The sequence below is a fragment of the Myotis yumanensis genome, unplaced genomic scaffold, assembly GCF_028538775.1.
Source record: "Myotis yumanensis isolate MYYU_CA2020_CCGP unplaced genomic scaffold, mMyoYum1.0.hap1 SCAF_6, whole genome shotgun sequence".
Classification (NCBI taxonomy): domain Eukaryota; kingdom Metazoa; phylum Chordata; class Mammalia; order Chiroptera; family Vespertilionidae; genus Myotis; species Myotis yumanensis.
In genome coordinates this window covers 11,205,798-11,232,257 of record NW_027223757.1, presented here as the reverse complement: position 1 = coordinate 11,232,257, position 26,460 = coordinate 11,205,798, and the positions used below count along the sequence as shown (strand labels likewise).

Sequence of the window (26,460 nt, the reverse complement as noted above, 5' to 3'; positions counted from 1 at the left end):
GGGCAAGGAAAGAACTCATCTTCTTCATTTTCCATGAATTTAGTGGAATACCCCTATTCTGTCTGGTGTTTGTACAACAATTTGAAATACTACTGCCACCTGGTGGGCAATAACACTTTTATTTTTTGCTTATAGATAATACGGGCATGAGCAAAAGTAGGCTTACACTTGTGAGTAAGTGGAACACAGTTTATTTGTGTTATTGTTTATGAATTATTGTATTATGTATTTGTATTACAACTGTAAACACACTTTTACCACCCTGTATAACTGGAACTAAGACCTTCAAGGAACACTTACAATCTCATGATAAACACTAATATTGATGTTTTTATTTAGTCCAATACTGATGAATACAGGCATTAAACTAAAACACGTATTTTACTAGTTTACCAAACATGAGAAAATTAAAAATAGATATGCAAAGATACATTCTTAGAAGCAAATAATATTTTTACTATCTTAAATTTTTTTAAGAAATCTATTGACTAAATGAAATCACCAGTCTATCAAAAATAATCTATACTAATAAAAGGGTAATATGTTCATTAAACCAGACATCTTCCAGACATCCTTCCAGGCATCCTTCTGGACAAAGCCACAGTGGTGGGGGCTGAGGCAGAGGCGTTTAGGGGCAATCAGGGCGGCAGGGGACAGTGGTTAGGGGCGATCAGGCCAGCAGGGGAGAGCAGTTAGGGATGATCAGGCCGGCAGGGAAGAGCAGTTAGGGGTGATCAGGCAGGCAGGCAGAGTGGTTAGGGGCAATCAGGCTGGCAGTCAGGTGAGCAGTTAGGAGCCAGCGGTCCAGGATTGAGAGAAGGATGTCCAGGATCTGGCCTAAACCGGCAGTCGGACATCCCCTGAAGGGTCCCGGATTGGAAAGGGTGCAGGCTGGGCTGAGGGACGCCCCCTCCCCCTGCCCCCCGCAGGAATTTCAGGCACCAGGCCTTTAGTATAACATAACAGGCAATTTTTAACCAAGGCCTCCAAAGTCTGTTAATGTAATATCCCAATTTTACCTGAAAAAAGTATAGCATCTCTTTTAAGTTAATTATCTTCTATTCTTTTAAAAATACCCTTCCAAATTAAGAATAGAAGAAACATTATTAACCTACTCAAATCTATCTACTTATACTGGGTTAAATAGTAACCCAGCTCAACTCCAAATTCACATCTATCTGGAACCTATGAATGTGACCTTATTTTGAAATGAGATCCTTGCAGATGTAATTTGATTAAGATACAGTCCATCATACTTGGTTAAGGTGCACCCTAAACCCAATATCACTGGTGCACTTATAAGAAGGACATTTGGACACATGTGAAGACAGAAGCAGAGACTGGAATGGTGCATCTATAAGCCAAGAACACTAAGAAATGCTGGAAACCACCCGAAGCTAGACGAGGCAAGGAAGCATTCTTTCCCAGAGCCTTCGGAAGAAGCATGGTCCTGCCACCACCTTGATTTTGAACTTCTAGCCTCCGGAACTGAGAGAAATCGTTCTAAGGCACGCTGTCTGTGATGATTGGTTATGGTAGCCTTGGGAAACTAATATACCACCCAAACTCTCAAGGCACTTGTCTTAGTCCATTCAGGCTGCTATAACAAAAATGTCATAAACTGGGTGGCTTATAAACATCAAACATTTATTTCTCATTGTTTTAGAGGCTGAAAGTCCAAGATCAAAGTGCTGGCAGCGTCCAAGTCTGCTAAAATCCCACTAATGCTAAATTCCTGAATGGCCGTCTTTTTACTGTAACCTCACATGATAGAAGAGACAAGGGAGCTTTCTTGGGCATTTTCACTAAAGGTACCATTTCTATTCATGAGAGTTTCACCTTCATGACCTAATGACCTCCCAAAGGACCCACCTCATTATTCCACTATCAGGACAGTTAGGATTTCAACATGTGAAATTGGTGGTAGAGAAGGCCAGGAGATGGGGATATAAACATTCAGATCATAGCACCTATACTAGACTTCATGGTGAAACTTTAAAAGTATTCCCATTAAATTCAGGGACAAAATCCACTATCATATCTTCTCATAAACATTGTTCTGGAAGTCATAACCAATGATTACAAGGCAGTATAAAAGTGGGAAGAAATCAACTCAAATACAGTATTATATTTATGGAGAAATAACCAAATGTATATTAAGGATATAAAAGAGAACCTGAGGGTAGGGGGGGCTTATATGCATAACCCATGGACACAGACAATAGGACAGTAAAGGCCTAGGGGGCGGGGTGGAGAGAGTCAATATTCAAATAGGTCAGTTCCAAATTTCTGAGAAAATATGACCACACAAGCCAAGAGAGAGAGATAAGCAGCTGAAAGAAGCTGAAGAAGAATTGTACAAACACATGCAGGACAAGAGGTTACTGTCTTAGGAGAATTTGAGGTGGTATCATTCACATCATGCTTATAAAAGAACAGCCTTCTTAATTTGTAACCATATGTATAGGTATTATATTGTACATTTATAGTGGGTGTGATTAATTTTGCAAGACCCCTTTCCTATGTGCATGCATATGCGTATGAGTATGTGCATGTACGTGGAGGGTGGTGTGGGAAGGGGAGCTGGAAAAGTACTAGGAAGTCAGCATAAAATTCCATTGAAACATACAGATTTGAACCAAGTAAAGTCATTATTGTGCCTCAAGGGTGAAAAGTCTGTTGTAGATTTAGTTCTCGGGACCACAAAATGCTAACTTTTTCATACAAGATTGTTATGAGGAACTTTGGAGTTTGAAATTGACCACTGGGGCCATTGCAGATACCCCTTCACTGTACTGAGGGCAGTTTGCATAAACAGTACTTATTTATATATGCATGCATTTCAGATTTGCTATGGAGCATGCCCATGCCTTTCCCTGGCCCATTCCTCCCCAAATCCCTTCCCCCAGAGGGGTTTCCTTCTCTCTCTCTCTCTCTCTCTCTCTCTCTCTCCACCCGACCCCCTAAGCTCAAAGGCCCCTTCTTTTGCCTCTGTAACTTGTTTCCTGAACCCATTTCTTCCACCTCTGTGACTTTCTAAATAAACGTTCTCTTATAGTTTGAAAAAATCAATATAATAAAAATAAATAAATAAAATCTATGTGGTATGGGAAACACAAAAGGCTTTGAACAGGTCAGGGAGCAGTTAATCCAACCTGTTTTCCTCTGTATGTATTTCTCAGATTAATGTCTAGACCAGTGAGTCAAGTAACTCAACCAGCCAGAACTCAGCCATGCCCTGAGCACTGGTCACACACACAGTGCTTACCCAGCCGTCCAAGCCAGAACAACTGTGATGTTAGTTGATAGCCGTCGTGCATCACTATTAGCACAGAGTAATTCAATGGGACCTCCCTACCTGTGGTTAGTGACATTTTAAATGTCTGCAGATATGACAAGGGCAGAAAATTTTGAATCAGACTGTGCAAAATATCAAAGCAGGAGGCTTGGAAAGAATTCGATGTGCCTCATTATGATTTTTTCAGAGTTGTGTTTGCAGTCTGTGGTTAGGAGTATGGGGTACAGGGTTAGAGATAGAATAGGGAAGAGATTGGCACCATGAGTTTTACCTGATTACATGTAAAACTATCTCTGAGGCTAGGCAGAGAAAGGATTGGAGAAAGAATTGACCAGAGATGGGAAAATACTTTGAAAGTCATTATAATACTACTAGAGGCCCGATGCAAGAAGTTCGTGCAAGGGGCTCAGCCCTCACAGCCCCAGCTTCGTCCAGAAGGTCATCCAGAAGGACATCTGGAAGGTCGTTCGGCTGTCCGGTCTAATTGGCATATTGCACTTTTATTATTATAGACTAGGGGCCCAGTGCATGAATTTGTGCACCTTGAATGGAACTGTGGGCCACAAGGCTGTGGTGGGCACAGGGGTGGGTCTTGGCCCATCCTCTGCACCCCTGCCTGGCCCCTCCCACCACGGCCCCCGGTCCCCTGTCTGCCAGCAGCCCCATTCCCGCTGCTGATCCCACACACTGACAGCACTAGCCCTGCTCACACCAGCTGCGGGTGTGAGCGGGGCAGCGCCAGCAGTGGGTGCAAGCGGTGACTCTGGCACTGGCAGCGAGTGCGAGCAAGCTATCGCTGGCAGCAGGTGCAAAAGGTGGCTGCCGGCCCCAGTCACCCCTCAGGAGCAGGGGGAGGCTGCTCCTGAGGGATGATCAGGGCCAGCAGCCACCGCTTGCACCTGCTGAGATGCGGAGCGGTTGGGGCTGGTGGAAGCAGCGGGTGCGAGCGGCGGCTCCAGCTCTGGTGCCGGCAGCAGTTGCGAGCAGGGCCGGCACCAGCAGCAGGTGCAAGCCCTTGGTGGGACCACATCACACAGGAGCAAAGAATTTTCAGTAACCACCAGAGGCTCTCTCTAATGACAGTGACGGGTGCTCCGCCTTGGTCTGGCGCCCCCACTCACATACTCCACCATCCTGCCGCAGCCGATGTGCGCCATGTTCCGTGCTCTGCTGCCTGCTGCCAACACCGCTATGTTCTGCACACACCCCCTGGTGGTCAGCACACGTCATAGCGACCGGTTGTTCAGTTGTTCTGCCGTTCAGTCTATTTGCATATTAGGGTTTTATATATACTAGTAGATGGTTGAGAGAGAATAAAAGACTGAACTACAGCAATGAAAATGGTAATTAAGAGAATAACATGAAGAGCTGATGTAAGAGCTCATTCATGGTTTTGGAGATGTCAGGTTGAGCTTTTGCTGGTGTACAAAGCCTATGCTTAGTACTAGTGAGTAATTGGCCCTCACCTAGACCACCCACTGATAAAGTTGCCCGAAGCACTGGAGACCACTGTGAGCTGTGTCTGCAGGTAAACTGTCACTTTAAAACTTTCCCTACAGAGAGACTACTCAGGGTTTGGAAAACAAGTTAGTTAAGGTCCCCCAGCCCCTCCTTTAGGAGCAGGCATTTCCTGATGAGGGAATATCCCAGCGAGACTGGGAGCTTCTCAGGGACAGCTCCGTAGCAATCTTTGCATTTCCTGCCCAGCACACAGTAGCTTTTAAAAATAAAAAATAATAATATCTTGAAAATGATCCACACTTTCCATTCAGCCTCCATAATGACTTTATTTAAAATATATTCCTAGTTACAACAGTATATCTTAGGAAGTAACGAATTAACTGTAAGAAATGGAAGCATATGCCGAGGCCGGTTTGGCTCGGTGGATAGAGCGTCGGCCTGCGGACTGAGGGGTCCCGGGTTCGATTCCGGTCAAGGGCATGTACCTGGATTGCGGGCACATCCCCAGTGGGAGATGTGCAGGAGGCGGCTGGTCGATGTTTCTCTCTCATCGATGTTTCTGGCTCTCTATCTCTCTCCCTTCCTCTCTGTATAAAATCAATGAAATATATTTAAAAAAAAAAAAGAAATGGAAGCATAAACCATACTAATCAAAAACAAAGCTTGAAGGAACAAAACTGAAAATACCATATACAAATCAGACGAGCCGTAGGGCTGAAAAACAATACAGTTCAGAATGGTTAAACTGAAAACACCGTGGATTAATAAACTTTGTGAGGGGCAAGGATTTTTGTGTTTACCTGCTATAACCTCAGAGCCTAGAACAGTGGCCCAGCACACAGGGGACACTCAATGCTATCCCGGAAGGAAGGAAAGAAGGAAGGAAGGAAGGAAGGAAGGAAGGAAGGAAGGAAGGAAGGAAGGAAGGAAGGGAGGGAGGGAGGGAGGGAGGGAGGGAGGGAGGGAGGGAAGGAAGGAAGGAAGGAAGGAAGGAAGAAAGGAAGAAAGGGAGGGAAGGAGGGAAGGAGGGAGGGAGGGAGGGAGACAATTAGCTTTTTTTGTATTAGAAGTTGATTTGAGTCTTTTTATTATTATTATTTGTTCCAGTTCTAGAACCAAAGAAAACATTTCTCATGCATCTGGAAGTAATTTTGTATGTGGAACACTGCCAAACAGTGGTATTTTAATCCCATCAGGAATAGAGAATAGAATGGAAATTGTTCTTTCTCTCATGACATAAGCCCTTATTCTCTTGCCTGTCCTGCAATGCTAGGAAACTTGAGATAGAAAAGTCGTGTGTAGATGCCTGACATTCTGTTCTCTCCAGGGAAATAAACTTATTTAGCTAACTTAGTATTCCTTGGTGAACTATCAATGATTGGTTGTTTGGCAGAGATGTTTTTCTCTAGCTCTATGGCTATGACATGACAAAAAATAAAATATTTTAAAAAACCCACAATTGAATAACGGGAGAATTGTCAAGTAGCATACTCCTGAGACAATCGAATGTTATGTCCGGCAGCGTTCTTCGCCAGGCGGGCATGCACTCAGTTCATGCATTCCATTCACTCAGCTCCTGTGCAGCACGTCACACATTTTCAGTCTTAAACTAGCCCAGGTGGAGGCTTCTGAAGACTTGTATGCATGAATTCATTTATTTAACAAATACTTATTTAGTATCTACTAAATGCCAAATTCCCAGCTATCTCCTGGGGACATAGTGGTGAATAAGACAGAATCCTTACAGGAGATTTCATGAATTAAAATGCCTTTTTGTTGTGGGACTTAGTTAAACAAAACATGTGAAGGGAAAGAAACCATAACGTTTTCTGAAGTGCTATTTTGTGCCAGGCCCATTTTAGAGGGGTATCCCTAATCGTCCTTTCTAAATAGCTTCCACCCCACCCCCGCAGCCTTTTCTTTTTTAATCCTGCTTTTTTTTCCTTCCTACTAATCCCTACTTGACATTGTTCACTGTTCTATCCAGCTCTCAGAGGTAGCCGATATAGGTTTTTTGTAGGCATGGCAAGAATGAACTCCAGAGATAGAAATCCTTGTTTTACAAATGAGACCAAGAGTAGTGACTTAAATGATTTGCACATGATTGTACAACTCTTAACTCAGAGATCAGGGGGTTAAACCTTGATATGAAGACAAAGCCTGTCATGGAAATATATATATAATTTCAGAGAGGAAAGGAGAGGGAGAGAGAGATAGAAACATCAATGATGAGAGAGTCATTGATCAGCTGCCTCCTGCACCCCGCCTGAGCCTGCAACCTGAGCATATGCCCTGACCGGGAATCAAACCATGACTTCCTGGTTCATAGGTTGACGCTCAACACTGAGTCAGGCCGGCTAGGCAAAGCCCATGTTCTTTCTACAATGATTCCTCTACATGCGCATTTCTTTACAGAGATATGACTCTGTCTTCTTTTGTTAAATACAATTATGGGAAAGACACTTGGAGGTGCAGAGACCTTGCCTTCAAGAGCCTGACAATCTAGTTATCAAGGGGAAAAAAATCTGGAGATCCAAGTGAAGTGTAAGGCAATGTCTAGGTATGAAAGGAATCCCAGAGACTGAGCAAGGGAGGGCGAGCGGGCCTGGTCTGGGTCTGCAGAGCGGGCTGGGTCTGCTGTCCCTGGAATATGAGTAAAATAAGTAAATGCCTCCAGAGTGACAGCTTTCCTACAGCGCTTTTCGGAGTCCCTGCTCCCATTTGGACACAGAGAACCGTAGATTCTCCCTGCTTTTTACAGAGGGAAGATGGTGGAAGGTAAAAGAAAGACTCATTTTGAAGAGAGCTTGGAGAGTCTGTGGTCTTACTAAGAAATGAAGAGGTGGGAAAAAAAACTTTGCAACAACTGGGGTCGTTTTGCCTAGAAAAAGGAAAAGCCTGGGAGCGGAGGGTGGGGTGAGCAGCTAATAGCAAAATCAGAAGTTTGTCGATGTCCTCACACTTATCTGATAAACATTTGAAGTGCCCTGCACTTGAAGGAGGGGGTTAGATTTAGTCTTGGAAACCAAAACGTGGAACCAAAGGGTGCAAACCGGATAGAAACACGTTTCTACTCAAATACAGAGAAATGCGTGCCTGTACACTGAGCCGCTGGAAACTGCCGAGGCGCTGAGAGCTTTCGGGGGCCGGGCTGCAGCGGGAATGTGCGCTGGGGTCGCACCGCCCGGGCCGGGTCGCCGCCGGGGCGGGGCCTGCGAGCCGAGAGGACGCGCGTCACAGGCTCCAGCTGCGTCCGGCTCCCCGGGGAGCGCGGGGTGGGGGGTGGGGGGACCGGGTGCGGGAGCTCGCGTTCAGGCTAGACCCGCGGCTGCAGGCGGAGAGCAGGGCGCACGATGCTTGCGACCGCCGGGAGCCTCCTGCGCCTCGGTCCGGGGCGCATCCTCCGCTGCGCCCCGGGGACCCCTCGAGAAGCCGCCCGACGGTCGGTCGCGCTTCTCCGGCCCCAGGGTCTCCCCCGATTCTCTAGCGGCGGGACCCCCGGCGGCTCTGGGCCCCGGGGTCCGGGTGAGTCAGGGGTGGGGATGGCCTGGGAGGGAGAGGGCTGCGGGCGGGCGGGCGGGGGCTGGGGGCGCCGGCGCGCGCTGACCCGCGGTGCGGGGCTCTCTCTTTGGCAGCCGGGAAGGTTCACAGGGTCCCCGCCGAGCACAAGCCTTCCCAATTCGACAAGAAAATCCTGCTGTGGACCGGCCGCTTCAAAGCGATGGAGGACATTCCGCCTCTGATCCCGTGAGTGTGCTCGGTGCCGCGGGTGGTGTTTCGCGCGTCGGGGGAAGCCGTCCGGCCGGGCCTCGAGGGTGCGGGGTCCATCCACTCCCCGACCTGGGCGCACGGGGCGGAGGCGATCGCAGTGCCACAGTGCTTTGCAGGAACACCCGCCACCTTCAGCCATTTACCCAGGCCCCCCTCGCGGCTAGATGTCAAGGTCCTTGGCTGTACGTGGGCAGCTAAGCTTACGGGGAGATTGCAGAAGCTGCGTGAAACCCCAGGAGTTAGTGGGCACCTCCCCAAGCTCAGACCCCCGCCCGCAGCGAGCTCCAGCCCTGAGGCAGAGGGGCTCTGAGGCCCAACAGGAGGCGCAGACCTCGCGGGCACCCCAGGGGGCTACCGGGGCGCCCGGGGTCGGCTCCCTGCCAAACTCAAGGAAGGATCATGCCCGGGTGTTGGCTGGAGAATCTCCGGGAAGAAGCCGCATCCGAGCGACTTCCTCTTGTGGGTGGGAGACGCCTGGCGTGGTGGTGGCTCTACACCCCTCTGAGCAGCGGGTGTAGTCAGGCTAGGACCCCCCTGAGCATCGCTGGCCTCTGCGCCACCCCAAACCCACCCAAAAGCTTCGGTAAATGATAAAACAAGCTGACAACTTCACCCTCAGGGTAAATGTAACCTGTAAAAAATATTCATTTTTTAAATAAGATCAGTTTATTTTCTTTTTAAAAAAAATATTTTATTGATTTCAGAGAGGAAGGGAGAGAGAGAGAGAGAGATGGAAACATCAGTGATGAGAGAGAATCATTGATCGACTGCCTCACGCCCCACACTAGGGCTCGAGCCCACAACCCGGGCATGTGCCCTTGACTGGAATCAACTCGGGACCTTTCAGTCGGCAGGCCCACGCTCTACCCACTGAGCCAAACCAGCCAGGACCGTACAGAATATTCTCCCTGCAGTTTCAGTTCATGCAAAGCCCAGAAAACTTCCCAGCATTTTTGCGAGAGAGTGGGTAAAAGGGAAAGAAGGAAACTAAGAATAAAATCAATCTAATATGTTTAAACTGATTTGAAAGCTAGACTAGAACTATAATGTCAAATAAGGACTTTAGATGTTCTGTATATTATCTTTATGCAAGATGGTCAATGCCTGTTGGAATAGAGAATGAAACCGGGGCCTACATCTTGTTCTGTACATATTACCCACACTTTTATTGCTCGTTAATTTACTAGTTACCAAAAGCATCATAATTAAATGAAAAAATAAAACGTGTTGGGATATGTTCACTCAATAATGAATTCTCAAAGATTCCTTGCTTGGGTCAAATTATTTAATGAGGAATGGACTTGGAATTTGAAATAACATAGAATTTGAAATCTGTTCTAAGCATTTATTTTTCCACAGAGATGTTTTTAAATAATATAAAACACATGTTCTTTTCTTTGAGATTTATACACTCCAAACTGCAGACAGCCCAAAGCATAATTTAGCTTCAGCAAATCTAAAACATTACCCTCGCTTTTTAATTTTAATTTTAATTTTTTTGGGAGGGGGGTCTGAGTTGTAGTGCTGCAACAAGTAATCAAGAATGTAAAGAACCGGTGTTATTGTAAATTAATGCTTGTCAAGAGATTCTAAGCTCAGCATTGGATTAAAATAGTTGTAAGTGTAAAGAGACCCATTTTACAGAAATAATTTTATTTCCCCAGGATTACAGTTAAAAGTAGTATTATAAACAGGGAAGTTTTAGTTTGAACAAGATGCCTATGAAAAGTAGTATAGTTTTGCGTTGGAAACATGAAATGTTTGAATTGTTTTCATTTTACTATTTTCTATAGTTTTTTAAAAGTATTGTTACTTAGGAGGGATACATCTCCTCTGCTAACTGTTAGACTTACAGTGTAAACAGCGTTCACTTTTTATGCTCTTAAGGAACATATAATTACCAAGTTTGTACCAGACACTCACGAAATTTAATAATAACTGTACTTTTTCTTGTTCCTTCAGTGTTAAACTAATTTGGTATAGTAGATGAAAGTCAGATGAATAGATAAAAAAGATCAGATCTATTAGGTTCCATCTGGACAACAGTCAACAACAAATATAATCTAATAATGTCTTTATATTCACCTGTTTGCAGCTAACATCTTAAAACTTATATTAATCTGCCTAAAATCTAAGGCTAACAGGCTAGGTATTGGTTTTCCGTGCTCTTTCAACTAGTGGAAAAGTTTTTAAGAGAAACTGCATCTTGTCTGTATGAAAAAAATTTTTTAATGTAACTGCGTTAGATAAGAAAGAATACTGTTGAATACATTCTCAAGAACCACTTTTCAATTTTATGCATTTATAAACTGCTACTTCATATTATTATGAATTGTTAAAGTTGATCTATAATAATAAAAACATAATATGCTAATTAGACCGGACAGCCAAACCACCTTCCAGATGTCATTTGGATGTCCTTCCAGACAAAGCCACGGCAGCAGGGGCCAAAGGCAGAGGCAGTTAGGGGCAATCAGGCAGGCAGGCGAGTGGTTAGGGGTGATCAGGCAGGCAGGCAGAGTGGTTAGGGGCAATCAGGCAGGCAGGCGAGTGGTTAGGCGTGATCAGGCAGGCAGGCAGAGTGGTTAGGGGCAATCAGGCAGGCAGGCGAGTGGTTAGGCATGATCAGGCAGGCAGGCAGAGTGGTTAGGGGCAATCAGGCAGGCAGGCGGGCGAGCGGTTAGGAGCCAGTGGTCCTGGATGGCAAGGGGGATGTCTGACTGCCAGTTTAGGCCTGATCCACTGGCCGTCAGACATCCCCCGAAGGGTCCCGGATTTCGAGAGGGTGTAGGCTGGGCTGAGGGACACCCCTCATCCCCACCCCACCCCCCTGCACAAATTTCGTGCACTGGGCCTCTAGTTTCAATATAAAAGGCCTACAGGCAAGATTATTTTTGTAACACTACTTTGTGAGTAGTATATCTAAAATTTTCGACAACTTGCATAAACTTTATTAATGAATAAGAGTACTCAGTTTTCAAGTAAGCATATAACATTTCAGAATGATAAGAAATGAAGATATCTTTTCTCTTTTCTTTGACAAATTATTATGATTTTAATCATTTCTTTTGAAAACTTCATGCAAAAGCCATGAAGGAAAAACCTTTCCTCTATAGTTATTCTCCCAAAAATATAAAATATAACATTATGATAGTCATCCTCACAAAATGTATCATAGTCTCTTTAATTGGGATAGGATAGGAGGTGGCAAGAAGAGATTGGGAGGCCAGTAAAAAAAAACAAAAAAACAAAATGATGAAAATGAGTTTTAAAAAACAGTCTGTTTAAGACTGAAAACAAAGGCCACTTAATAACACAAGGAACAAATGAACACAACTCAGGCATACAGACACTTTAATTCTTACCTTTACTTCCCCCCCCCCCCCCAAACACACACATACATACACATACACACACACACACACACACACACACACACACACACACACCACCAATGGAAAAAATAAAAGGATGGAGAGTCAGGCCACAATCTCTAGTAGTTATATTTTGAGCAATTAGAAACGAAATTGCCAGGGTTCTTGTCCCAGCATCAAGAAGGGTTCAGGAATCTGGAAAAGGGGCTGTGCGTAGATGACATAGGAATCCAGAGACTAATAGAGAGTCCGGAGACGAGATATAATTTCGAAAGGCATTGGGGGTCAGAGGACCTTCAGCTAAAGGAACTGAAGACTACCTCCTTGCCTAGGACCCTAGCTTTTATTAACACAATTTGTCCTAAGGCAAGGTGGAGATAATACACTTCAAAGAGTAAGGTTTCAAAGGGTACAGAAGCATTGTCAGTTTGGGGAATAGCCTACGGCTGTTCAGGTGTTTGGCCAGTAGGAGGCAATAACATGTAGATTAAGATGCCCTTTAACTGTCTGGCAGCCACAATCAGTTTCCTATTCAGGTTTGGGGAAATGCCTTTAGCCATTCCCAACAGGTGACTACATGTGTGACTCAACCCTGTTGAGTCCCCAAGTCTCATCAACCTTTTGATGAAACTCTTGAAATTATGGCATGCTGGAATTGGTCCAAGGCAGAAATATTACACTTCCTCTTCTAGTGGCTAACATTAGTTAACACCTAAATAAATGCCTGTTAATTTAAAATTGGTAAGACAGTGACATAGCATTTGGAAGTCTTTCACATCTAGATTTGCATTCAGGGAAAGCTTTTGGAATGTTTACATTACAAATCATTGTCTATTATGCCCGTCAGAAAATCATATTGCTTTAATATAATTAACAGAATACTTACCTTAATGCAGGCGAGAAATGATAGATGCCGCAAGAAACAAAGCTCGAGTGAAAGCCTGTTACATAATGATTGGACTCACAATTATCGCCTGCTTTGCAGTGATAGCGTCAGCCAAAAGGGTGAGTACCTCTTTAAGTTAAAGGTAGACTTTAAAATAAAAGAAAGACGGAAGTACCACATGTTTTCACTTAGGACTATGGGGGGGGAAATAGACTGTAAATTTTAAGGTATTTTATGAGTTTTGTTCTCAATTTAGGGTTTATTGCTGTTCTTTCAATGTAAGAATAATTTGGTCTTAGACACTTTGAGCCACATTTATCTGTCTAGACTGGAAACAAACTTCTTCATGGAAATTTGAGTCAACAGATTAACTATCTGAGCAGGAGGGACAAAAGCTTGTTTCCATTTGTAAGGTAAACAAAAACAAAACAGAACAGTACATTACCTGGTTAAAATCTTTGCAAGAACTTTATCCAGACTAGATCATTCCTTAAACACTGAACTCAGTTGGCTATTATATAGAATCATGAAGTAGTTAGAAATGCAAAAGTTGGAAGTGATCACCAAGGCTGACTAGTTTGTCTATATCCTGTATCTGAGCCTTTTTCTTGCCATCTTCAATATGTAGTGTCTAGAGAGAAATTAAGAACTAATTAATTACTTGCTAATTTTGTCCCTTGCTTCCCCAAATCCTTCCATCTGCTGATCACTTTTTATCATGAAGAGCAGCCCCACACATCCCTGAGTCTTCTCCAGTCTTAATTACTCTATCCCTAAAACTTCCCTCTGTTTGGAGCTCTCCTCTGGACACCCTCCAGTTTATTTGTGTCTCTATTCATTGTGGCACCTGAAAATAAGCCCATTGGAGCATGATTATAACTTTCTTGTTTATGAACATCATGTTTTACTGGCACAGTTAGAGTTGGGACTAGATTTTGAGAGCCACGTCACACAGACTCGTTTCCTTGGATCCATACATCTTCAGTCTCTGAGCAAGTTTATCCAATGCCTAAAGAATGCTCATTTAGAATAGTAATCTTGCCTCGTCTTAAGATTCTGTTCTTCTTTACTTCCCAGGTTTTCAAGAGTATTTGAGTCCAATACTTCACATATAGACTAGGGCCTCTAAGCTTACTGATGTTCATGTCCATTCATTTCTATTATTCTATCTTGGGAAAAAACTTATGCTTTGAAATTATTCTCATCAAATGGAACATTTCTTAAATATTTGCAGGGCTGAACACTTAAACATAGAAATAAAGAAATTTGGTCATCTCTTGTTTTCAACCTACCCTTGATAAAATGACTGGCCACCACGTTGATGATTTTCTCATTCCTAAACCACAGATTGGAACTTGACACCCCCACCCCTGGTTTCATACCATATTCATTTTGTTCATTATGCTTCATCGGCATTGTCCCCCCCCCCCCCCCAACGCCTAGTTTTTAATATATCAACCTCCACTCTCTAGGCTTTCCTTCCTTTCCCTGTTCTTGCCGTAGATGGCTTCTTCTCATTATCCTTAGAGAAAGTTTCGCTGACCACCCCATCTCTAATGGCCTCTCCCGGTACTCACTATTTTATCATCTTTCCAGGTGCTCATGAGTAAGCCATCAATCCTGCAGGCTCTACTTTAAAATATATGCACAACTGGACCAGTCCTCACCATCTGTCCTGATATCACCTTGGTCTGAGATAGCCAGCATCTGTTGCCTAGGTGATTGCAGTATATTCTGAAATGGTCTCGCTTCAATTCACCTTTCATTTTTAGTCATTAATGCTAGTCCCTTAACTAAGATTGAGGCAGATGGAGGTGGAGAAAAGGTCAGCAATTTGAAATATATTTGGGGAGGTACAAAGAAGAGAACTTTATGGTAAATTCAAAGTGAGAAGAGGAGAGAAAATGAAAGAAACCCAAAAGCCCGGGTTTCTGCCTTGAACAACTAGATGGATGGTGATGCATTGCTGAGATGTGTAATGCTGGGGAAAGAACTGGTAGGCATGGCAGTCCTCTGTTTTGGATATATTAGCTGTGAGATGCGTCTTAGACACCCACCAATGTCAAACTGTTATTTATTCTGCTAAGAACATTGTATGTTCGTCTGAGGACCTATAGCTTTTCTCACTTCTGAAAAAGCTGTCATAACTTCAAATATAGCCCCTACTCTCAGTGTATCTATTTTCAATCCACCTATTATGAATGTATGTTGGAACTTCTAACTCTATTCTGTGTCTCTTAACTTTTTTTTATTGTTTTTGTATCTTTATCTCTGTGCTGCATTTAGATGATTATTTCCTCAGATCTATTTCTAGCCAGAGTTCTGACTTCCCAAACATGATGCTGATTAACTTTTCTTTTCACAGGTGATACACCCCCATAAGTTTTTGCCAAGTAGATAAATGCCTACTTTCTTTGCCAATTTCTCTTGCTGGTGAGAGCTGTTTTATTTAATTTCTTTACTTTTTTATTGACTTCCGAGGAAGGGAGAGGGAGAAATAGAAACATCGATGAGAGAGAATCATTGATTGGTTGCCTTCTGCACGCCCCCTACTGGGGACCTAGCCGGCAACCTGGGCATGTGTTCTTGATCCTTCAGTTCCCAGACGGATCTTTACCTACTGAGCCAACTGGCCAGGGCTGGTGAGAGATGTTTTAGTAATTTCGTAGGGATACCTTTTCCTAATAACTCCAAACTTTTTATTGCTAGCTCAACTCTATGCCCATGATCCAAATCCTGGACTTGCCTGTTGGTAAGAGGCTAAACTCCAAGCCCACAGCTTTTGAAGCAAATATTTTTTCCTAATGACCCCCACAGTGAAACCATTTCCTTCTATCCTGTTTTCAATCCTTCTCATTCCCCATCAGTTCATGCCTTTTGATTTCTTTTCATTTCTCTTTATTTATTTTGAACTAATATTTTTGTTGCTTTTTATCCAAAATATATGTGCTTACCAAGAGAGGATGGGGCCCATTTCTGACATTGTGACTAGTGTTTTACTTTACTTTTCTCCTTTTCACAAAATCTCTTCTATATATCTAACACACAAGTTCTTTCCAGGTACAATGCTTTGCTTTTTTTTTTTTTCAGGCTGTAGAAAGACATGAATCTTTAACAAGTTGGAACCTGGCAAAGAAAGCTAAGTGGCGTGAAGAAGCTGCGTTGGCTGCACAGGCTAAGGCTAAATGATACTCTAAGTGATGAAGTGTTAATCAGACCATTACCACTATTATCAGCAACAATAAAAAATAGAATATTTGACAAAATATTTGGGTTTTGTGGGTTTTTTTGTGGCAAGTGTTGACGAGTATGTGGAAAAAAAGGAACCTTCGGTCACTGTTGGTGGGATTGTAAATTGGTACAGCCACTATGGGAAACAGTATGGAAGATCTTCAAAAGATTAGAACTAGAACTACCATATGACCCTGTAATTCTACTGCTGGACATTTAACCAAAGAAAATGAAAACACTAATTTGAAAAGATACATGTACCCTTATGTTCACTGCAGCATTATTAACAGCACTATTTACAATGCCAAGATATGGAAGCAAAGTAGGTGTCTATAAATAGATGAATAAAGCTCTAGCCGGTTTTGCTCAGTGGATAGAGCATTGGCCTGTGGACTGAAGGAGCCAGGGTTTGAATCCGGTCAAGGGCACATGCCCCGGTATGGGCTCAATCCCCACTAAGGGGCATGCAAGAGGCAGCCAATCATTGATTCTCTCTCATCATTGATGTTTCTATCTCTCCCTCTCCCTTCCTCTCTGAAATCAATAAAAATGAAAAAATAGAAATAGTTAAATAAAGATATCTAAAAATACAGGGTGGGGCAAAAGTAGGTTTACTATTGTTCATATGGAAACTAATACAATAATTAATAAATAATAATACAAGAATAAACTTTGTTTTGTGTACTCACAACTGTAAATCTACTTTTGCCCCACCCTGTATATATAGTAGAGTATTACTCAGCAATATGAAATCTTGCCATTTGTGACAACATGGATGGACTTAGGGAATATTATGCTAAGTGAAGTAACTCGGAGAAAGGCAAAGACTATATTATTTCACTTATATGTGGGATCTAAAAATACAAACACAAACAAACAAAACAAAGCCAGACTCATAGAAACAGAGAACAAACCAATGGTTGCCAGAAGGGAGATGGGTGAAAACGGTGAAGGGAAAACAATTTTTTTTACGTTTTTCCCCTTTTAAAGGGACCAGTAGAACGCTACTGCACACTGAAGTCTACTTTCTGACCTGTACATTGTTCCTTCACACATTTTCAGTAACTCATTTGCCCCTAAAGTTGCAGACTGCCTTACTGGGAACAGCATGCCCTCAAAATAACTGATCCAATTACTTTCACTGCTCTGTGGTCAACAGTTTCAAATACTGAAGGAAATGAAGCCACCCAATGAAAAAACATAGTGGTAAAAGAAGATAAAAGCACTAGGTTAGGGGGGCCTAGGCTTGGCTACTGTGTGACCTTATGTTCCAGAGTAATTAAGAAAGTTAAACCCTCTGATTTCTATTTATTAGGTTTAAAACTTTATTCCTTAGATAAATGCATCGTATTGCATTAAATAACAGAAAAGGAAAAATCTCAATTAAACCTGTGAAGTAGTTGCCATGGCTTGAGATACAAAAATATATTAGACATTTTCCTTTTTAGAGCAAAATTTATAGATTCTAAAATAAAAACAACACACAGCTTCAATCCGATATACAACAAACAAGTCTTATTGGTTTTAGAAAGTGGATGGAATTTTAATCAATGAGGGTGTCTGTTTTTGCTGTGCTACGAATACATATATAATCTGAGAGCAAATGAAATAGACATATGTAAATACAATTGTAAAATAGTATTTTATTATTTTTAATAGAGTGCTGTAACATTTCATAATATTGCATACTGCTCAAATGTTGGTTTATTTAGTTAGCTAACATTATCCCTGCCTCATCCCATTCCCCAATCAGAACTTAAAGATATGTTATCCTTTTAGAGCCTACATAACGGCTCCTAATATGTCACATTACATAAAACAATAATGCTATGAACTAAAATGAGTAAACGTTAACAATACTTGGATTTCAGTTTCACACAGCAGCCAGTAGATTGCCGAGTTTAAAACAGCAACCAAAATCCACTAAGACTTTTATGTTATAACATTTTTTCCATAATGTTCCTTCATAAGAGAAGAAAAATATGAAGGCAAAGGTAATGCTTCTTTTAGTCCTTTATCAAACAAATCAAGCTTTAACTGCAAATAGGTTTTATAGTTACCAAATGATATGTTATTTCTGTGCCAGCAAGTTTTATTTTATTACTAGAGGCCCGGTGCACGAAATTCGTGCGGGGGGGGGGGGGGGTCCCTTAGCCCAGCCTGCAACGACGCCAGCGTCCCACTCCCGAGTCTCTGGCCAGAGGCCCCTCCCTCTGCACTGCCGGGGCATGGGACGCTGGGCCCTCAGTCCCTCCCTCCGCTTGGCCGGGGCGCGGGACACTGGGCTCGCATCTCCAGGCTTGCGTCACCGGGGCGACGCCGCCAGCGTCCCCTCACCCCCCACCATGGGCACCGCCATCTTTGTTGTGGAGTGATGGTTAATTTGCATATTACTCTTTTATTAGATAGGATTATTACTAGAGGCCTGAAGCACAAAATTCATGCGAGGGTCTGGTCTAATTAGCATATTATGCTTTTTTTATTATAAAAAAAATTTATTTATTTTTTGCTTTCTTGTTCTGGTGCTACCAGTAAGAGAACAAAATGACACTAAGAATTAAGTCCTAGGAACACACCTTTAAAAATAAAACTTATAGTAAAAAAACAAAAAAAAAACAAAAGAACAGTCCAGTGACTCAAGTACTTACAAATATACAACAGTAAGCAAAATTGCATAGATTAACTATTAAAAATTCAAATTCAGACAAAACAAAACACCGAATTTACTGCAATAAATGTAAAGGACTCTTTCAAGTATTATATTAATTTCTGCATTAATGTTGCATGTGTTCCCCCTTTAGATGTTTTAATTTTGGGGGTAGGGCACAGTTTTTCTCAGATTTAAATATAATGAATCTTAGGAAAAGAAGTTAAAACATTTTCCCCCCTATGGGTCAGTGAAGATTAATGAAAACACATTTTGGAATACTTTAAATAATACATTTGAAAAAAGTAGTCGTATTAAAAAATAAATTTACAAACAAAGTCTTTGCTAGTCTTGGTTCAATAGTCACCACCACACCAATAGCTGATTCCAACTATTACTATCTCTTGCATTCAAATCTAATCAAATTAATTACCCACATAACAGGTCCATGAAATTAAACATAATTTTATATTTGAATGCTTAAAATATGGTCACATTTGTACTTAGAGTTATAATGTTTATTTTAGTGGCAAAAAAATTAAAATCCTCCTCTGACATCATTCTATATGTGTGTGCATGGGCACAAACATATATATATTATTTTTCCTTCTATAAGAACTATTTGTTTGAAAGGTTTGGCTTAGAGATTTATTAATGTGATTACAGTGTCCTCAAAATAAAAGCAGGCACGGCTGGCTAGTTTATGAATTATGCTATATTATTAAGTTCAACTGAATAGAAAGAGTGGAATACCCTGTCTCCTTATACTTAGAATCATCTATACCACAAAAAAATGTTTATCTGATAAATTTGCTAATCTTTAATATACCCTGTTCTTTTGAAGATACATAATGCAAAAGAAACTTTTTATACTAAACTTCGTAACTTCCACTACAATAAAAAGGACACAAATACAATCTTCTGCTTAATATAAAAGAAGTTTGGCAGATACAGTCAGCATTTAAACACCACTTAAACCTGTACTTTATAGTTGTGGGTTTTAAGTCTCTTGCCAAAAGCTTAGTTTCATGATACATAATTTACAAAGTTTCATACTACTTAAAAGTACTCATATATACATTTTCTTCTTATAACATGCCTCTGATTTCCAGCAGAAACATTATAAATGCTATCATAAGTGAAATCTTTCTTTACAGAATAGACTATGAATCATAAAAAATGCTTCAGTTCCCATCTTAAAACAGTTGTAAGCTAATTTTTAAATAAGTATTTTAGTTATATAATTGGAAATGTAAATAGCCTGCATATAACTATAAATGAAAAAGCTGAGTTCAACAGTACCATGTCTGCGTAAACTTTACCAAGTATAGTACTGTGAGAATAACACACAGACACATACATGTATATTACCCACACATAAATATATATCACTTTTCTATTGAAACTTTTTAAAAAGTTTCAGTTTGAAGAGGTTTTGCCTTTAATACATAAAACACACACATTATATTGACCAATCTGATATAAATGTAATGTAATACACTGATTGATAACACAGCAGTATGAAAATCTGAATATTAAAAATATCCTAATGCAGATTTCAACTATATTAAAGAATCCTTATCAATTTTCATAAATATCATCTTTTCGTGTCCAAACATTAAGTATATTGACTAGCACATATCAAGGTGACTTCTTCAGGATAATTTCACCATTCAAGTACCTAAATTCATTAATACACAGAAAATGAAACTACAATTACTGCTGTGAAAAATCAGAGAATTACATATAGAATTATTTTTGCTATCAGCACTACTTTAGACTGATGCTGGCATCCCTTAAAATTATGCTTTTTTTAAATAAAGAGTGAAAAATTATAAAACACTATTTCAAAAATGGTAGCATATTTGGTCAAAATACAAAATATGCTAATACAATAGCATTTATATGTTAAAAACACAAATATTTAATGTGTAATCATTTTACTGTGTTCAACATGAAGAACAGCTTCTCTCTTCACAATTGCCACATTTTAATTATCAATATTTCTTCTGTGTTTTATAAATAAATGTTACAGCTTTTTCTGTTGCAACTTATTTTTGCAAAGTATAACCTCCAGCACAGTGATTTATAATTTAAGGTAATAGATTATTTTCACATTTTAATTTAGCTTTTATACTAATGCTTCTGACGTGTTTTTGCTTCAAGATAGAGGTAGATTTAGTAGAGATTGGGCCTGTCAGACTTGCTGCCACAATGCAATTCTAACTACCTGGACTGCTAATATGCAGTTTTCAAGAATGCTAGAAAAAAATTCAGAACCATATGTAATACCTTACCAAAGTTCTCCTTTTCAAGCTTAAGTTATTAAATAACTTCATAATGTATTTAATTGCTCATGAATAGATTAAGGAACAGATAAAACAATAAAATACATATATACAGGCACGGCAAAATAAAAACAAAACTATACTGAGAGGTTGCAGCTGACTAGAAACTTTTGTTTTGTTTGCTTTTAAAAGTGCATCAACTCCTTTTCTGTTCTACATAAGAACATATCAAACATTCCTACTGACATGGTAACAAAGAGGAGCTATCGGAAGCTACCCTTTTTAGCCGTTAATTCTTTCCTCCACCCAGTTAAAGCTGAAACCCTTCCATTGGTGCTTCCTGCTGATGAAATACAAACTGTTGCTGGTTTTCATCCACCTGAGGTACAATGGTGGGGTCGTCGTCTTCTTCACCAAAGTAATGTTCAATCAGATCAAAGGCCTTTTGGTAAATTTCTTGATTTTCATGGCTTTGTAGAAATTCAATTTTATCTAGACCTGTTATTCAAAGCATATATACATAAAATTGTTACTCAAGTTTCAATATATATTTAAACCAAAATAACCAATCAAATAACTGGTAATGGGACTTATTTTTATCTAATTTTTGCACTTACTGATAGCCAACACTTATGCTTTTTACTTAAAAATGAGAGTATGGAGCAGTGTGCTAAGAGAGAGTAACACAGGCCTGAGGGTAAGAAGATCACAGACTCCTTTCTGCTTTGTGATTTTGTCCAAATAAGTTTAGTCACTCTCTACTTCAGTTTCTCAATCTTAAAATGACAGTTTTAGATTATCCACAGGTCTCTTCCAGAGTAATTATGCTAAATGGAAAGCACAAAAATGAAAAGCAACAAAACAAACAAAAAAAGTAAAATGTGTGCAAACACATTCTCGCACAGAATGAACCAGAGAGTATCAATATATAATAAATGAGTAATATTTGTAAATCCAATGTAGCTACTGTATAACTTACAACCTAAATAAATGAAACTGAAAAAGACCATTTTGATAAGAGAATCTATAGCTCACAAGAAAAAGAAATCTACATATAGGTCTGGGTAATGCTGAAAATGTTTATTTAATTAGACAAACCTCTTCACTTATCCAATTACAGGATTGAAAGAATTAGCAAAGTAGTCATATCTATACACAAACATAGAATAGCCCAAAATCTTCCATAATTTGGAGCCAAAATAATGACTGTAGTAAAGAAATATTCTTAAATCAGTGATTAATATTTTATAATTATGTAATGTCTTAACCAATCACATTATAAAAAACGGAAATAAAAATTAATATCCCAGGTTTGGTTTAAGAATCCTATATAATAAAAGCCTAATATACTAAGCGTCTGACCATTTGTTTGATCTTTCAACAAGTCGCTATGACGCACACTGACCACCAGGGGGCAGACGCTCTGACTGGTAGGTTAGCTTGCAGCTGGGGTCCAGCCAATCGAGACTGGGCGAGATGAGCAGGACAGGGCAAGATGAGCTGGACACACCCTGGAGCCCTCCTTCAGTCCCTCCTCAGCCCCAATCATGCACCGGTTGAGTCCCTTGGCCTGGCCTACACCCTCTGGCAACCCGGGACCCCTCAGGGGATGTTAGAGAGCTGGTTTCAGCCCGATCCCTGCAGGCCAGGCCAAAGGACCCCACTGGTGCACGAATCTGTGCACTGGGCCTCTAGTCATTAAAAAAAAAAAGCTAAGCCCTAGCGGTTTTGCCTCAGTGGATAGAGCGTCAGCCTGTGGACCAAAGGGTCCAGGTTCGATTCCAGTCAAGGGCACCTGCCTTGGTTGCAGGCTCCTCCCCAGCCTGGGCCCTAGTCAGGGTACATGCAGGAGGCAATCAATCAATCACATCAATGTTTCTCTCTGTCTTTCCCTCTCTCTTCCACTCTCTGGAAAAATATCCTGGGTGAGGATTTAAAAAAATCCTATATAATAAAAGGGTAATATGCAAATTGACCCTAACAGCAGAACAACTGGGAATTACTGGTCACTATGACACACACTGACCACCAGGGGGCAGACGCTCAATGCAGGAGCTGCCCCCTGGTGGTCAGTGCGCTCCCACAGGAGGAGCTCTGCTCAGCCACAAGCCAGGCTGACAGCTGCCAGCACAGCGGTGGTGGCAGGAGCCTCTCCCGCCTCCTCAGCAGCGCTAAGGATGTCTGACTGCAGCTTAGGCCTACTCCCCGCTGGCAAGTGGACATCCCCCGAGGGCTCCCGGGCTGCCAGAGGGATGTCTGACTGCCAGCTTAGGCCCAATCCCCTGGGGAGCAGGCCTAAGCCAGCAGGTGGTCAGCCCCCGAGGGGTCCCAGACTTCGAGAGGGCACAGGCCGAGCTGAGGGACCCCCCGAGTGCACAAATTTTTGTGCGCCGGGCCTCTAGTCATAAATAAAAGCTTGAATCACCATATAATATAATCACCATAAAATACTTAACACAGAAGTGAATATTTAATAGAAATATATTAAAAGGAAAATAATCAACTTAGATTTATTCCTCATCCTAAAATAGATTCCATGTGAGTTCATGTAAGTTAAGTTAAATGTTAAGTTAAATGAGGCCAATCAGAAATATCTAGCCAAGCCCTGGCAGGCGTGGATCAGTTGCTTGGATGCCATCCTGTGGACCAAAAGGTTGCTGGTTCCATTCCTGATCAGGGCACATGCCTGAGGTTGTGGGCTCCATCCCAGGTAGGCAGTGTGCAGGAGACAGCTGATCCTTGTTTTGTTCTCACACTGATGTTTTGCTCTCACATCAATATTTCTCTCACTCTCCCTCCCCCTTCCTCTCTCTCTAAAAATTAATTTTAAAAAAAGAAATATTTAGTAAAAAAAAAAAAATTCACCAAATCTCTGTAGGGGCAATGACTTTGGTAAATTTTGAAGGAATAAAAGATTAGATTGAGTAATTTATTAAATATAAGTGAACATGATTTGTCTTATTAAAATAAAAAGGTAAAAAACTGGAGAAGAGCCATATTTAAGTAAACAACTGTAAAATAAAATTAATTCAAATTTTTAGCAAAGGAGAGACATATGGGTAATTGGGCAAAGTATAATAAACATGCAATTCGGATGAATAAATACATCAATACATGGAAAATACACACCAACTTATACATGAAATAAAACAAAAGACACATAAAAGTAACTTATTGATACCATTCTACATCTGCTAAATCAGCAAAATCAACAAAACAAGAGGTTGCAGAGTAGATTCATTCAATGTCAGTGACACCACCATGTAACATACCTTTGGAAAGCAAAATAGAAAACATACCAAAAGCTTAAAAAGAAGTAGAACTCAGCAATAGCATTCCTAAAAATTCATCCCAAAATATTATTTCAACAGAAAAAATTATATTTGGTAAGATGCTTATTTTAGCATATGTAAAGTGGTAAAGAAAACGGAAACAAACTAGGGATCAACTGCAAGAATATGGCTAAAACTGCACTCAATATGGCTAAAGCGACCTGCAATCTTCACTCAATATAACATTATGTGGCTATTAAAAGTGATGTTATGTAGAAATATAAAATTTCCCCAAAATGTTAAAACGTGGAACACAAATCTACATGTGCACTGCAATTACATCAATGTAATTATGTTTTTAACTGACTGCTTACCATATGCTTCTTCAATGAGAGCACAGTATGGATTAATACCCATCCCATTCTGCTTAGATTCTTGTTCTCCAAGACGTAAAATATTTTCAAGTCCATTTAAAGCCACTTGGACTATCTTAGAGTCCATAACAGTCAATAGGTCACATAGTGGTTTAATGCAGCCTAAAGCTACCAAATACCTTCAGAGTAATTTAAAAAAAAAAAAGGTGGGGAGAAATAACATTGAAAAAGACTTAAATATTATTTATGGCAACAACATGAAAATATTCTTTAGTGAAATGTTATATAAACAATTAAGTAAAGTATCCCTGTTAACTCAAAAATTAAAAACAATTAAATATTCACTTACACAGAAACCTGAAAACATGTTTTTACTTTCCTGTTCTCATAATTAACAATAAATGGCATTACAAATATTACAAAAATAGACATAATCTGGCACATCAACACTAAGTGGGTTAGAGGCTTGTTTGTTTTTAAGGGTGGGCCTATGTTTTTAAGGGGTCATATGAGGTGACAGGTAGAAATGAGAGGGAGGAGGGGCATCTAAAAAAAATTTCAGGAAGTTTCCCACAAATATAATCATAGCTAATGTTCTGAAACATATGTTTTGTTTCAGAAGCATAGAAGCCTTCTAGGAGCAAAACAGGCCATGTTGTGAATAATTTTAATAAATAATGTTCACGAAATCATTTTTATAATGCTTTGTTCTTTTCTAGTTCCTGTTAGCTCTTTTTCCATTTTCTATAATGTAAATAAAGTAACTGATTTGTTGACTTGACAAATAGTCCACTTAAACATAAAGATAAAAAAAAAATAAACATGCTCTGAAGTCAGACTTCATGGTTTCAAATCCCAATTTCACTCCTTATGTGTGACCTTGACTAACTGCTCTAGGCCTCAGTTTCTCCATCTTAAAATGGGGATAATAACCGTACCAAACTCAGAGGGTTGCTATGAGAATACAGTAGGCATTCAATAAAAGTTAGTTTCAATCCTTTTTTTTAAAGCGCACATACCTTTACTGGAGCACTCATATATCATATTGTAACCCATCAAATATATTTGTTGAATGAATAGCTATCTCACAGAATTATGAAGTAAAAGGAGATAAAAGACGTGAAAGCACCTGGTGCTCAATAACTGAAATGATTGAACACAACCGGCAACATTAAACACGCCACAGTATTAGCAGTATGCACACTAAACCTAATCTGAGATCAAGAGACCTCTTCCCATATATGTAGACTAAATGAAATGGTGAAATGGTTAGAAAAATAATCTCCGTTTAGATACTTGACTCATACTAATAAATTTAGGGAATAAATGGAATAGACATAATGGTAAAAATATATATTTTTTAAAAATACAACTGTTTGAGGTAAACAAACTAACTTTGGGTCCCAAAGCAGATAAAAATCACATTAGCATTAAAAAATATATATATAAGCCAGAACAAAAGAAAGATCTTGTTTTATTACTTCTTGTATTCATGATACAAATGAAGTGAAAATACTGATTAAAGCAAATAGGTGGAATGGAAAATAAAAAGCAGAGAAGAATGTCATTAACATATAGTGATAGGAATCTGAGAGAGCAGGAGAGAAGGCAATATTAAACAATGATCTCCCAATAGGTAGACTTCAAAATCCTGTGATTTGTAAAATAGCATAGTAGCCTGACTTCTTTTATATATTAAGAAACAAATCAAATACTCATTAGAAAATACTTTCTAAACAGTCACTTCGCAAACTTAAAAAGTCCTGAGTTTCTTGGAGGGATCCTCAGAACAAGAAGAGTCTGTAGGAAGTCAGGCTTTCATAGAGGTGCAAAGTGGAACTTTGCTATGCGTGGGGGG

General features: G+C 40.4%; 2 protein-coding genes across 2 annotated transcripts in view; one reads left to right on the top strand and one right to left on the bottom strand.

Moving 5' to 3' along the window:
- The first annotated feature begins 8,068 nt into the window (after nucleotides 1-8,068).
- FAM162B (family with sequence similarity 162 member B) lies at nucleotides 8,069-16,056 on the top strand. The gene is made up of 4 exons (XM_070419207.1): nucleotides 8,069-8,284; nucleotides 8,395-8,506; nucleotides 12,801-12,909; nucleotides 15,881-16,056. The coding sequence occupies exons 1-4, from the start codon at nucleotides 8,113-8,115 to the stop codon at nucleotides 15,977-15,979; spliced, it is 492 nt and encodes a 163-aa protein (XP_070275308.1). The 5' UTR covers nucleotides 8,069-8,112; the 3' UTR covers nucleotides 15,980-16,056.
- A 1,465-nt stretch (nucleotides 16,057-17,521) lies between these two features.
- The window catches only part of KPNA5 (karyopherin subunit alpha 5), a 42,153-nt gene continuing 33,214 nt past the window's right edge, over nucleotides 17,522-26,460 (bottom strand). The window contains exons 13-14 of the mRNA XM_070417537.1: nucleotides 24,603-24,781; nucleotides 17,522-21,454 (exon numbers count right to left, since the gene is read on the bottom strand). Coding sequence (XP_070273638.1) covers nucleotides 21,267-21,454; nucleotides 24,603-24,781 — 367 coding nt within the window. The 3' untranslated portion in view covers nucleotides 17,522-21,266. The remainder of the gene's footprint in view (nucleotides 21,455-24,602; nucleotides 24,782-26,460) is intronic.

Excerpts from the sequence above, each read along its gene's own strand:
- FAM162B (XM_070419207.1), top strand. The coding sequence starts at position 8,113 with ATGCTTGCGACCGCCGGGAGCCTCCTGCGCCTCGGTCCGGGGCGCATC. Across the intron at positions 8,285-8,394 it reads CTCTGGGCCCCGGGGTCCGG|CCGGGAAGGTTCACAGGGTC; the intron begins GTGAGTCAGGGG and ends TCTCTTTGGCAG. Across the intron at positions 12,910-15,880 it reads TGATAGCGTCAGCCAAAAGG|GCTGTAGAAAGACATGAATC; the intron begins GTGAGTACCTCT and ends TTTTTTTTTCAG.